Source organism: Prionailurus bengalensis, chromosome A3 (genome assembly GCF_016509475.1).
Source record: "Prionailurus bengalensis isolate Pbe53 chromosome A3, Fcat_Pben_1.1_paternal_pri, whole genome shotgun sequence".
Lineage (NCBI taxonomy): Eukaryota > Metazoa > Chordata > Mammalia > Carnivora > Felidae > Prionailurus > Prionailurus bengalensis.
The window spans coordinates 19,148,507-19,161,056 of NC_057354.1; the positions used below are offsets into that span (position 1 = coordinate 19,148,507).

Here is a 12,550-nt window from a genome sequence, read left to right on the forward strand (position 1 = left end):
TCGTCGAAGATTAAGAGTATGTGAAAAGAAGAGAGAAGATGGCAACTAGTGTACCCACAGGTCATCCATGCACTGATCCAATACATGCTAGGTAAGTGCCAGCTATCCACCAGGGACTATACAAAGCCTTGAGAATGCAGAACAAAACAGGCTTCAGCTCTCTTCTGAGAGACTTTAAGAGTCTAACAGGGAATACAAAGAAGTAAAGAGACAATTATAACACCAACACAACTTGGCAATTGCTGTGATAGGAATGTATTCAAGGTGTCAGAGAGCACACTGAAGTCACACTCAATATGAGGGGATGGGCAGAAAGGATACCTGAAAGAAGTAAAGTCTAAGTTGTAACTAAAAGAATGATATTAAGAGGGCAACAGAGTACTCCAGAAACAGTAATAGCATATTTTAAGGCATATTTTAATAGCATGTTAAATTCAAATGAGATTAGGGGCACCTAGGTGGCTCAGTTGGTTAAACATCCAACTTCAGCTCAGGTCATGATTGACGGTTCGTAAGTTTGAGCCCCCTACCAGGCTCTGCACTGACAGCATGGAGCCTGCCTCAGATCCTCTGTCTCCCTCTCTCTCTGCCCTTCCCCCACTTGCACGTGCCCATTCTCTCTCAAAAATAAACATTAAAAAAAAAAAAAAGTTTCCCAAGACTGGATATGGAATATGAGAGAAGGGTAAATGGCAAGAGAAGTAGCAGATGGAGAGCCAGAGAATTGCTACGTGCACTGGAAGGAGAGGAGAAAGGTGGCCAGAAAGGTGGAAAAGGACAGATGCATGAAAAGCAAGGAAGCTGGTTTTAAGGAGGAGGGCTGGGCCCAGAATATAGTGTGTCTCAGAAAATGCTCTAGGTGTCAAGAATCTGTATTCTGCTGTTGTTGAGTGGAATATTCTATAAATTCCAATCAAATCAAGTTAGTTTGTGGTGTTCAAGTATTCTACATAATGATTTTTCTCTCTGCTTACACTATCAATTGAGAAAGACTTAGCAAAATCTGACTATAAATTGTCCGTTTCTCTCTGTAGTTCCATCAGTTTTTATTTTGCATATTTTAAGGCTCTGATATTCATACATAAACATTTATAACTGTTATGCCCTCCTAATTGGTCCCTTTTTATCTTTATGAAATGAACTTCCTTATTCTTGGCAATACTCTCTGCTCTCAAATCTACTTTGGTAGATGTTAATACGGGCTGAACAACTATAAACTGGAGAAGAAAAGATACATGTGAATGGAGACTGGATTCAACTACTGATATTAAATTCACCAGAGTAATGAAAATGGAAACTAGATGATCGAATGGTAAGAAATTAGTGAGTGGTGGGGGGAAAAAAAGACCACAGGAGTGGTAGATGATACATAAAAGCAATGTCCCCACTAGAGAAAATTTATCTGGTTATTTAAAAAAAAAGTTTTTACATGTTTTTATTTATTTTTATAAGACAAAGAGAGAGAGAATGAACGAGCAGGGGAGGGGCAGAGAGAAGAGGGAGACACAGAATCCAAAGCAGGCTCCAGGGTTGGAGCTGTCAGCACAGAGCCCAATGCAGGACTCGAACTCGTGAACTGCGAGATCACAATCTGAGCTGAAGTTGGACACTAAATCGACTGAGCCACTCAGGCAGCGCCCTTAATCTGGTACTTTTAATGATTCATAGACTTATTCATAAAAGGAATTCATTAGAAATATCTTAACATTTTTTAGTGGCTCATAAAGAAGAGACTTGGAAAAACAATTCTCACTTTTGACTTGTCTGTAGACAATATGCCAAGAATGATGCACTTCTAAGAAACTCTAGGCTAGAGGTACTTATTCCAACACACAATTCATCTTTACGTTCCCTTTTAACAAAACTTAGGCCACTCTGAGGATATCATATAGCACTGTTCCCCAACAACTGCCTTTAACTTAAAATGGAAGCATAAGTCCTCAACAAGGGGTCCCATATCCAAAGATATGCAAAGTCTTTGGGCTTAACCACTTGCTTCCTACATCAAAAAATGGGAGCAAAGCAAAAATGAAAACATCTTTCTGAGGCTTGAATCCCTGAGGTAGCACTACTGAGTTTCATTTATATTGGTGGTCACTGGCTTCTGTAAGAGTTGAACCCTTCTGATAATCTCATGAAACTAAAAAATGCTCTCTCCAGGAAAATCTCATATATCCAACCTTTGCAAATGATTTCAGGGGCTCATAGACCATGGATGCTCAAGGTAAGAAATTTTAATTTATGCCTGCTTAAAGTACAGAAAGAATATATAGAGAGTCTCCAATCCAGTCACACCTTTTTATCAAGCAAAGTTCTCTGGACCTCATGTGTTACAATGAATCCATAGTGGACTTAGTTAAAAATTATATTTCTAATGAAATATATATTGAAAGAGGATTCACCATACTTGCTTTGTAAACCTTGATGTGAACAATAGCCTTCCCAGTAAGGCCGAATTATCAAGGCTATACTCTTAGCAACTCTGGAATCAAATGCAGTCTCTGCTTACTTTGCTATCCATGCTATTTACCCATGGCTCAAGTTAAGGCCTATTCCAGGTGAGCCAAGCCACAGTCAACCCACTGCCAAATGATGAAGGACTTGCTGGTTTAACCCTTACCTGTTGCTATGCTTGGACTTTTCTCGGTCCTTCTCCTTGTCTTTCTTGTGTTCTTTGTGCCGGTGTTCTCGATCTTTATGTTTATCTTTGTGTTTATGAGAATCTGCAACCGTAAGAGATGAGTCAGTTAAGAAGAGTCATAAGCTATCTCCTGCCCACCTATCTTGACAAGTTGGTCAAGAAGCACAATGACATGACTCAAATGGAAGGTAGCCATAATAGCACACTCCACTGGAAGGAAAGATTTCACAAAGCCGCCCAGACAAGGCATCCCATTACCCTGCCTCTAAAACCAAGACATGTGTTACAAACATGAAGGGGAAATGGGAATGAATTCTACTATAAAAGGAAGTAACAGTTTAGCATTCTTCTCCCTGTATCTGGTAGCATTGAGACTAAGTCATAAATGATACAAAAGGATAAATCTTGAACACTGACTCTCGAGATAGTTATCTACATAAGTTCTGGAAAATACAAACCTTAGGAGATATGCTTTTAAATCAACTTTAATAAAGTATAATTTCTATGCAGAAAACATACACATTTTCAAAGATACAGTGTGGTAAGTCTAACAAACATATGCACAGGTGTAATCCCCATCACAATCAAGATTTAGAACAATCCCATCACCCCAGAATGTTTCCCTTGCATCCATTCCCTGTCAATCCCCATCTTCCCCCCAGCCCCCTCCTGCTGAAAGCAACCACTAATTTGCTAGCATTATGGATATGTCTAAAGTTTTATATAAATGAAATCATACAGGATTTACTGTTGTGTCTGACTTCTTAGGATGATACTTTTGACATTCATCCATGTTGCTGGATCTATCAGCAGCTGGTTAAGATTTTACTGCTGAGTGGAATCCCACTGTTATGGATATACTGCAATTTACTTATTCACTTGTTGACGTACATCTGAGTCGTTTCTAGGTTATCATGAATGAATCTGCTATGAACATTCATATATAAGTCTTTTTGTAGACATGTTTGCACTTCTTTTGGGTACATACTTAGTAGTGAAATCACAGGGTTATATAAGTATATGTTTAACTTAAAAAAAAATTTTTTTTAACATTTATTCATTCTTGAGAAAGAGACAGAGCATGAGCGGGGGAGAGGCACGGAGAGGGGGAGACACAGAATCTGAAGCAGGCTTTAGCCTCTAAGCTGTCAGCACACAGCCCAAAGTGGGGCTCGAACCCACGAACTGTGAGATCATGACTTGAGCTGAAGTCAGACACTTAACCAGCTGAGCCACCCAGGCACCCCAGTATATGTTTAACTTTATACAAAACTGCCAAATTGTTTTCCAAAGTGGTTGTACTATTATATATTCCCACCAATATGCGTTAAGAGCTCCAACTGCTATAAATTCTCTAACACTCAGTACTGTCTTTAATTTTAGCCATTCTAGCAGGTATGTAGTGGTATCTCACTGTTGTTTTAATCCAGCTTCCTAATTAAATAACGGGCATCTTTCCACATGCTTACTGGCCACTCATGTATCTTCTTTGGTGAAGTATCTCTTCGAATCCTTCCCTCATTTTAAAAACATTTGTCTTCTTGGGCATCTGGGTGGCTCAGTCAGTTAAGTGTCTGACTTCAGCTCAAGTCATGATCTCATGGTTTGTGGGTTCAAGCTCTGCACTGGGCTCCACACTGACAGTGCAGAGTTTGCTTGAGATTCTCTCTCTCTCTGTCTCTCTCTCTCCTTTCCCCATGTGCATGTGTGCTCTCTCTTTCAAAATAAACTTAAAAAATATATATATTCACACACATACATATGTACATATATACATACATATCTGTATGTATGTATATGTATACATATACACACACATATGTATGTATATATACATGTATGTCCTCTTATTGAGTTTTATAAGAGCTCTTTATACACTTTAGATTACAATTTTTTGGCTGGATATATGTATTGTGAATTTTTCCTAGGAATTTTACAGAGGTAAAGGATAGGGCACATTTTTAAAATTATAAAGATATCCAGTCGCTGTAGCGCCATTTCTTAAAGAGATAGCCCTTTCCTCATTGAACTGCCTTGGCCTATATGTTGAAAATGAAGTGACCACATAATCTTAAGTCTTATTTCTGGACTCTATGACACAAACACACACTATTTTGACTACTATAGTTTCACAGTAATTTTCTTTTCACAGTATGTTCTAATATCGGGTTATAAAAGTAGTTTTGTTCTTTTTCAAAACTGTTTTGGCTACTCTACGTCTTCTGCATTTCCATGAAAGTTTTATATTCAGTTTGCCAAATTCCAAAAAGAAGAAAAAAACAGCTGAGAAGTTTGTTTTCACAGGACAATGTGGAGAAGTGACATAAAAAAATCATTAGGTCTTTTGATCTGTGAACATGGTATCTCTCTGCATATTTATGTTAGTGACTCTTAAATTTTATTGCATATGAGAATTATTCCAAGGGCCTATTAAAAATGTGGCTCACTGGGGTCAGGTCACACCAATGCTGAATATGAATCAATTGGAAGTTTATGTACCCAAAACATGTTGTGGTGGTTTTTTAAAATCTGTCCAACAGATTCTCTGACACTTCTCTGTTCAAGAAGTGTAACCTAATTTTCTTCTCCTTGAGTATAGGCTAGATCTGGTAACTCGTTCCTAAAAACCAGGATAAAATGGAAATGTCAGTATGAGACTTTTGCCACCAGGTCATGAATGGTGCTTGATCTTTCTTCTTGCTCTGGGGGGGAGCCAGGTGCCATACTGTTAGGACACTCAAGCAACACTAGTGGAGAGGCCCATGCAGTAAGAAAGTGAAATTCTAAGAACAGCCATCAGAGAAAACAATCTCAGAAGTAGGCCCTCCAGTTTCAGTTATGTCTCCAGACAACTCCAATTTCATGACAGACCCTGAGCCAAAACCACCCAGCTAAGCTGCTCCGGGATTCCAGGCTCACAGAAACTACATGAGAAAACAAGTGTTTGTTGTTTTAAGCTATAAACTTTGAGGTAACATGTTTTGTGTAACACATGTTCTGTGTAACAATAGATAACTAACAATAATGTGCAGGCAATGTGCATGCTCATCCCATTCCTGGCTCACAGCAAAAAAAGCCACATTTGGCATAATCCACTAAGCATCTATCCTGTGCCAGGCCCTAGAGAAACAAAAATTTGATGACCATATCCCTAGCTATAAGAATTCTCATCCCAAAGAGATGGGGAAAATAAAATCATACGGTGTCAAAAAAAAAAAAAAAAAAAAAAAAGAACTTAAACCCAATCTTCCACTTAGCACACAGAACCCTCTAACTTCTCGAAGTCTCAAGTCTAGAAGTATAAAATGCTGAGTCAATCCAATACACAAAGGTGGTGACCCGTTTACGACAGTAATAAATACCCACATTATGTCTGCCCCAAACTAACAACTTACGGTTAAAACCACAATAATAACAAAACATGCCACCAGCACTACAACCTGGAATGAAGTCTGTGTGTTTTGATTTTGTTTACGGGTCAGATTTAACAAATAAGAAACAGAACATTAGGATCTGCTATTATGGCCAGAGTAATGGCAAGGACACAATATTTTTTTTTTTTAATTGCTCTCTGTATAAGTTAACACATACATAAACAAACAACATTAAAAAGACTAGAAGACAGACACCCAAATGTTAAAAGTATCTCTCTGTGGTTGGTAAATTTATGAGAAAACTGAGATTGTGTGTTACTTTCTTTGCCTTGTTTTCCAATTTTTGCCCATGATGAATCACTTATATAATAAAAGCTATTTTTAAAAATCACCAAGATTTCCCAAATACTCATATACACAAGGAAAAAGTAGTTTAATTCATTAAAAAGCACTAAACTTAGAAAAAAGGAAACTAAGTAAAAGATGAACTGAAAGTAATTCCAGGTAGGTTTCAGGGAACTATTCTGCCAATAACATTATCTTTTTAAGGGCACAAAACTTCAAAACTGATTTTAAAGCCAGGTCAGGTCTTTTAAAGCAATTGCTAATCTAAAAACTCGTAACTAAAATGTCTGGTAAGAAACTTAAGGCTGTAGCTAATAATCCAATGATATAAATAAGACTCAGGTCAAAGATATAAAACCAAGTGCCTTAATTTCAAAAGACGTTATTACATATCTATCGTATCGATCATATGCTCAAACTGTGCTATGTGTGACATGACAGGTACCAGAAACTCTAATATATGACAACTTCAAATACGTGAATGGCTATAGTATAGCTCCACATGGCAGGCTGGGTCCTCCGAGGAGAACTGACAGAGAGGTAAAATGAGACACCTGCAGAACATCAACAGTGTATAAACAAACATAATTACCAACTGACAGAGAAACTATAGAGATGATCTACACCAGGTAAATTGATAAATAACCTCTACAGATGCATACAGAAGTACTTCCAGGTAAATGCTATCTGGAATTTGCTTTAAAATATGCTCAAGGCAAGAAAAAAAATCAGGGGGATACGGGGAAAGATGAAACAAGATTGGCAAAAAGTTGAGTTACTGAAGTGGGGGTGTAAGATACATGGAGTTCATTATACTACTCTCTCTACTGCTGTTCATGTTTGAAAGTTTTAATAATAAAAAGCTGAACACTATCTTTAAGCTTCTTCCCTTCCAATCCCTTACTTTTTTATGACATAAGGATACAAGAAGAAGACTAGCTTGGCCCAAGAAAGGATTTGTGTTAAGGAGCAGAGAGAGAAAAGTTTGATAGATAACATTAACCCATGAGCCAGGGTGTCCTACTCTAAGGGTGACAGGGAGCCACTTCAAGCACAAAAGGAACAAAATAAAAGCCATACTTAAAGAAGATTAGTTGAAGGGCAACATGAATGGAAAGGTAAAATCAAAATAACTAGCTAATGGTTTTTTAAGCAGTCTAGGAAAAAGTGACAGCAAGGAGTGGAGAAAGAAAGGGAAAATGTAAAAGCATGCTGAAGAAAATGGGAATAGAACCCAGTTCCAGGAACTCCATAGATTGTGTATAGTAAATACATTCAGAGGAAGAGTCAAAGAGAACTCAAAGACTGGGTGTAGGTGATTAGGGGAACAAGGTGCTTTCACAGACACAGGAAAGCTGTGCAGAACGAAGATGGGGGTCAGGGGGGAAGAATGGAGAAATGATAAAACTAACTCAAGTCATATTATACTTAGGGTAACAGTAGACCATCCAACTACAGATGTTGGTCAGAAGAGAAGCCAGTAAGTGAAAAAGTGAAGCCAATAAGGGCAAACTGATCTATGTCCCTCATGGTGAAAATATTTATAGAAAGCAGACTAAAGGGCTTAAAGATCACTTCAATAAGTATGTACCCCTTCCCCTTAACTGGAATTCATCTAAGAATAGATACTGTTAAAATGTTTTAGAGAGGGGCGCCTGGGTGGCGCAGTTGGTTAAGCGTCCAACTTCAGCCAGGTCACGATCTCGCGGTCTGGGAGTTCAAGCCCCGCGTCGGGCTCTGGGCTGATGGCTCAGAGCCTGGAGCCTGTTTCCGATTCTGTGTCTCCCTCTCTCTCTGCCCCTCCCCCGTTCATGCTGTCTCTCTCTGTCCCCCCCAAAAATAAATAAACGTTAAAAAAAATGTTTTAGAGAAAGGATCTTGCCACTTTAAGCATATGTTAATGCAAAAAGAATGGTGTTGAACTTGACTGATAGATTAGAAATGTAAGATGTAAACCACTACATATAAAATCCCTAGAAAACCTCACTGGTTGTAAAGTCAGGTCACCTAATAACTTGACAAAAACTGTTCCAAAGGCTAGCATTAAAAATTTTGAGAAGACATGGGGGGATGACCCCTGAAAGAAGGCAGCCTTGAGGAAACAGGCTAACTGCTAATTCCTTTCACTGACTTCACTGGAGTTATAAAGACAGATAAGTAAATGAACAAACAGAATAGCAGTCAACATCTCTTGCCAATATTATCTAAGGTGTTCCTTAAAGTTAATAAAGATTTTAAGTAAAGACACTTCCAAATGACAAAAGAGGAAAATACCTGTGTGTCCTCAGGACATAATTCTCAGGATAAGTTGCTGGCTAGCATAACATAAGGATTTGATGGTTCGTGTGCAAAAGAAAAGGAAATCTTTTACTACTAGATTCAGAATTATATTCTTAGGGTTAATTCAGGTACAACCATTTTTAATATATTATTAAATGCAAAGCGTCCTGCTGAAGATTCATCAGACATGAGCTCAACCCTCAAGGAGTTTACAATCTAGTAAGATATTTAAGACATGGAGCCAAACAACCACGGCCCAAAGCAAGCAAGAAAAAAGGGGCACTAATATATGTGCCAGAACCATGCTAGAGTACTCAGAAACACAGTTTTATTCAATTTTCTTATGACTCTTCTAAGAAAATATTCTCGCCGTTTCATAGAAGATAATATTAATAGCTATCTCCTATTAGGTGAGTTCTCCATGCAAGTTAGTAGGCTTCACATGTCATCTCTGGTTTTTACAACTCTGGGTGGTGCCAATTTCCTCAAATCTGAGACACATTTTTGCCTCTTTTAACATCTTAAAAGTTCACATAGTTCATTAACCTCTGTGGAGGGGGAATTTGGCAATGTCTAACAAAACTAACTTATACACAACTTCTTTTAACCCAGCAACCCGTATCTAGGAATTCAGCCTGAAGACACACTCCGAAGAAAGAAAATTTATGCCGCTCCATGCATATGTGAAGGCAGAGAAAACCTTTTTAAATTTGAGACTTGCTAAAATAGATTAAATTTTGTTTAACCCCAAAAATCTCAAATGTCAAATGATTAACATTAAAGCAACAGTGTTTTTATTGCATCATGATGCTCATATTCAGAAACTATGCAAACTTTTTATAAAGGTAATAGACATTTTCCCCAGTCTACACATGAAACATATGGATGTCATGACCTCCCCATCTCTTAATTGATGGCAGAATTTTCTACTTTACTGCCCTCCTGCTATCTTTCATTAAGGGTAGTAAAGCAGTAGAATTACTTAATTTATGGACATTTTGAAAAGAGTCTTAAAGGTAAAGATAATTGGGGGTGCCTGGGTGGCTCAGTTGGTTGAGTATCCAGCTCTTGGTTTCAGTTCCAGTCATGATCCTGGGGTAATGAGATGGAGCCCCGGGTCAGGCTTCATGATGAGCATGGAGCCTGCTTGAGAATCTCCCTCCCTCCCTCTTCCCCTCTGCCCCTCCCCCCAGCTTGAACACATGTGCTGTTTCTCTACTTTAAAAAAAAAAAAAAGAGTAAAAATAACTGAAACAAGGCTTAATGACTCCTTTGTTTCCAAGTGAAAAGTAGAATGATGAGGGGAAACAACCATAGAACAAGAAGAAATAAAGAGCCAGGGTCCAAGAGGGCAGTGAGGAGTAAACTTAGGCTCCCTGGAGGAGGCAGTGTGTGACCTAAGTCTTACTAAAGGCAAAAGGGTTAGGAAAGTAGAAGGAGAGAGGGCATTCTTGGCAGATGAACAATTGAAGTCAACTGTCAATTATTACTGACAGTTTGATTTTGCTGAAAAATTCATCTTCTTCATGACTGAGCAAAAATTAAGTGCGATCTACTTTCTGCCAGCTAGGAAATGACAGAGTTGATTCTTGCAAGGGGCATATTAAAAAAATAAAATTCCAGAGTTATATTTAATTTGCCTCTCGAAAGCCATGTGTTCCAAAAGCAGTGTCTTAAAAAAAGATATAGATGCACTCCTACTTCTTGTAGCTTTAGAGTCCTAATCTTCTGCTTAGATAGAAAGGAAACCAAATACCTAAGAATAAGAAACTTCAGTATCAAGTAAGTCCAGCAAAATTCAATCCAACTCTTATCAAGTCCCTGAAAGCTGGTCTAATCCCAGGCTCACAATGAAGCTGCAGGTTTGGAAACCAGGTAGAGAGTCAGCTCCATGTTGTCAAATCAGTGTCAAACCAGGCATAAGGAAAGAGTTCATTCCCCATTAAGAAAACCAGATACACACACACACACACACACACACACACACACACACACACACACTTATATGAAAAACAAAACCAAAAGACTTTGGTTAAATATGTTCAAGAATGATGCAGTAAGCACAAAAAATCATGGCTAAACCCTAATGCTGATTACGGACGTTACAGAGTAGCACAGAATGCTGGAAGACAACTTCTGAAGGAAGCTGGAGGAAGCTGACCAGTTTAACAGAATGAAAAATAGCTGATTCAAATTCTTGTCCACTTACTGTATGACCTGGGGTAAGTCACCTAACTAGGGGCGCCTGGGTGGCTCAGTCAGGTTAAGCGTCCAACTCTTGAGTTTGGCTCAGTTCATAATTTCACGCTTCAGGAGTCTGAAGGTTCCTGTGCTGACAGCTCAGAGCCTGTTCGGGATTCTCTCTCTCTCTCTCTCTCCCTTTCTCTATGGCCCTCCCCTTGCTCACTGCTCATTCTCTCTCTCAAAATAAATAAATAAATATATATATTTTTTTATATCACTTGACTATTGGGTCTATAAGAAGGCAGCACAGGTCAGTGATTAAGCTTCAAATCTCTGTTGATCATCAACTCAGATACCTGTAGCCTTAGTAAATAAACTCACCTCTCTTACAGATGAAGAAACTGGGGTTCAGAATATTTAAGTGACCTTATTTTATCTCAAAAGTCAGTCAAATTCCTTGTGTATGGTTGTAATGGAATTCCTGGCTAAGCGCCACAAAATTACAAACTGTCAATTACATACAACTATTACTGACCCCTCTTCATGATTAATTTACATAGAACTAAATCAAGCCTACTCAATCATTCCAAATAACTCAGAGTTCAGGCTCTACACATGCATTTAAGGCAGCAATCATGCCCATTCATCTTGCACAACAAGCCAATGACAAATAAAAGCTTATCTGATTTTCTTACCTGTCTACAGATCCAGGTAAGAAAAGCACTTATGAAGAAATAACAAACCGACTTGCTCTAACAGTCCTGTACCCAGAAGTCTAAAAAAACCTACAAGTTTTAAGGGATGTTAACACCAGTTAACACCACCTGCATGGAAACATTTGCATTAGTTTAGCTGCAATCAGTAGGTGGCTAACAGTATTTGCCAAGCTTATTCTGCTCAGGGTCTCTAATGCAATCACTATTCAACTCAAGCATAAACATTTACACTATGAGAAAAGGCTAAGGAATTGGCAAATGTTACTGATCATTTTGTCAACTATTCCATGACCTTAAAAAGCATTTACCACTCCACCATTCTCCTAAACTATTAGGGTAATCAGATCAGGGCAGGAGAGAAGAGTCCTCTGCTTCCTTGTAAACAAAGGCAGAGACTTTTCTGGTATAAAGAGCTCTTTGCCATGTTTTGAGCCAGACCTCATTTTCGATGACCTTTAATGACAAGTTTTGAGACTTAATGCAGCTGTATAATATGATGGGCTCCTCCTCCAAAGACAGTCATCAAGTGTATGAAGGATGGGGATGAGGAATAGCTATTCAACCAAAAGCTGCCCTCCCCAAGGAGGCAGTCACAATACAACTTTGCCAAAGATAACCTCATCAGAGATGATACATAAATATACAACCACTGTGTTAGGAAGGTGGGCACTGGAATCATTTGGGTGAAAGCACGGGGTGAAGAAATTTTTTTTTAAGTTTATTTATTTTGAGAGAGTGCGCACGCACATGCAAGTGAGCATGAAGGAGTGGCAGAGAGAGAGAGAGAGAGAGAGAGAGAGAGAAAGAGAGAGAGAGAGAGAGAGAAAGAGAGAAAGAGAGAGAGAGAGAGAGAGAGAGAGAGAGAGAGAATATCCCAAGGAGGCTCAGCACTGAACCTCAGTGCAGAGCCCAACTTGGGGCGTGAACTCACAGAACCAGTATATCATGACCTGAGCCAAAATCAAGAGTTGGATGCTTAACTGACTGAGCCACCCGGGCACCCCAAAGAA

General features: G+C 38.7%; 1 protein-coding gene across 1 annotated transcript in view; it reads right to left on the bottom strand.

Moving 5' to 3' along the window:
- TOP1 (DNA topoisomerase I) overlaps positions 1 to 12,550 on the bottom strand; it is a 95,571-nt gene that overhangs the window by 60,187 nt on the left and 22,834 nt on the right. The window contains exon 3 of the mRNA XM_043602376.1: positions 2,621 to 2,723. Coding sequence (XP_043458311.1) covers positions 2,621 to 2,723 — 103 coding nt within the window. The remainder of the gene's footprint in view (positions 1 to 2,620; positions 2,724 to 12,550) is intronic.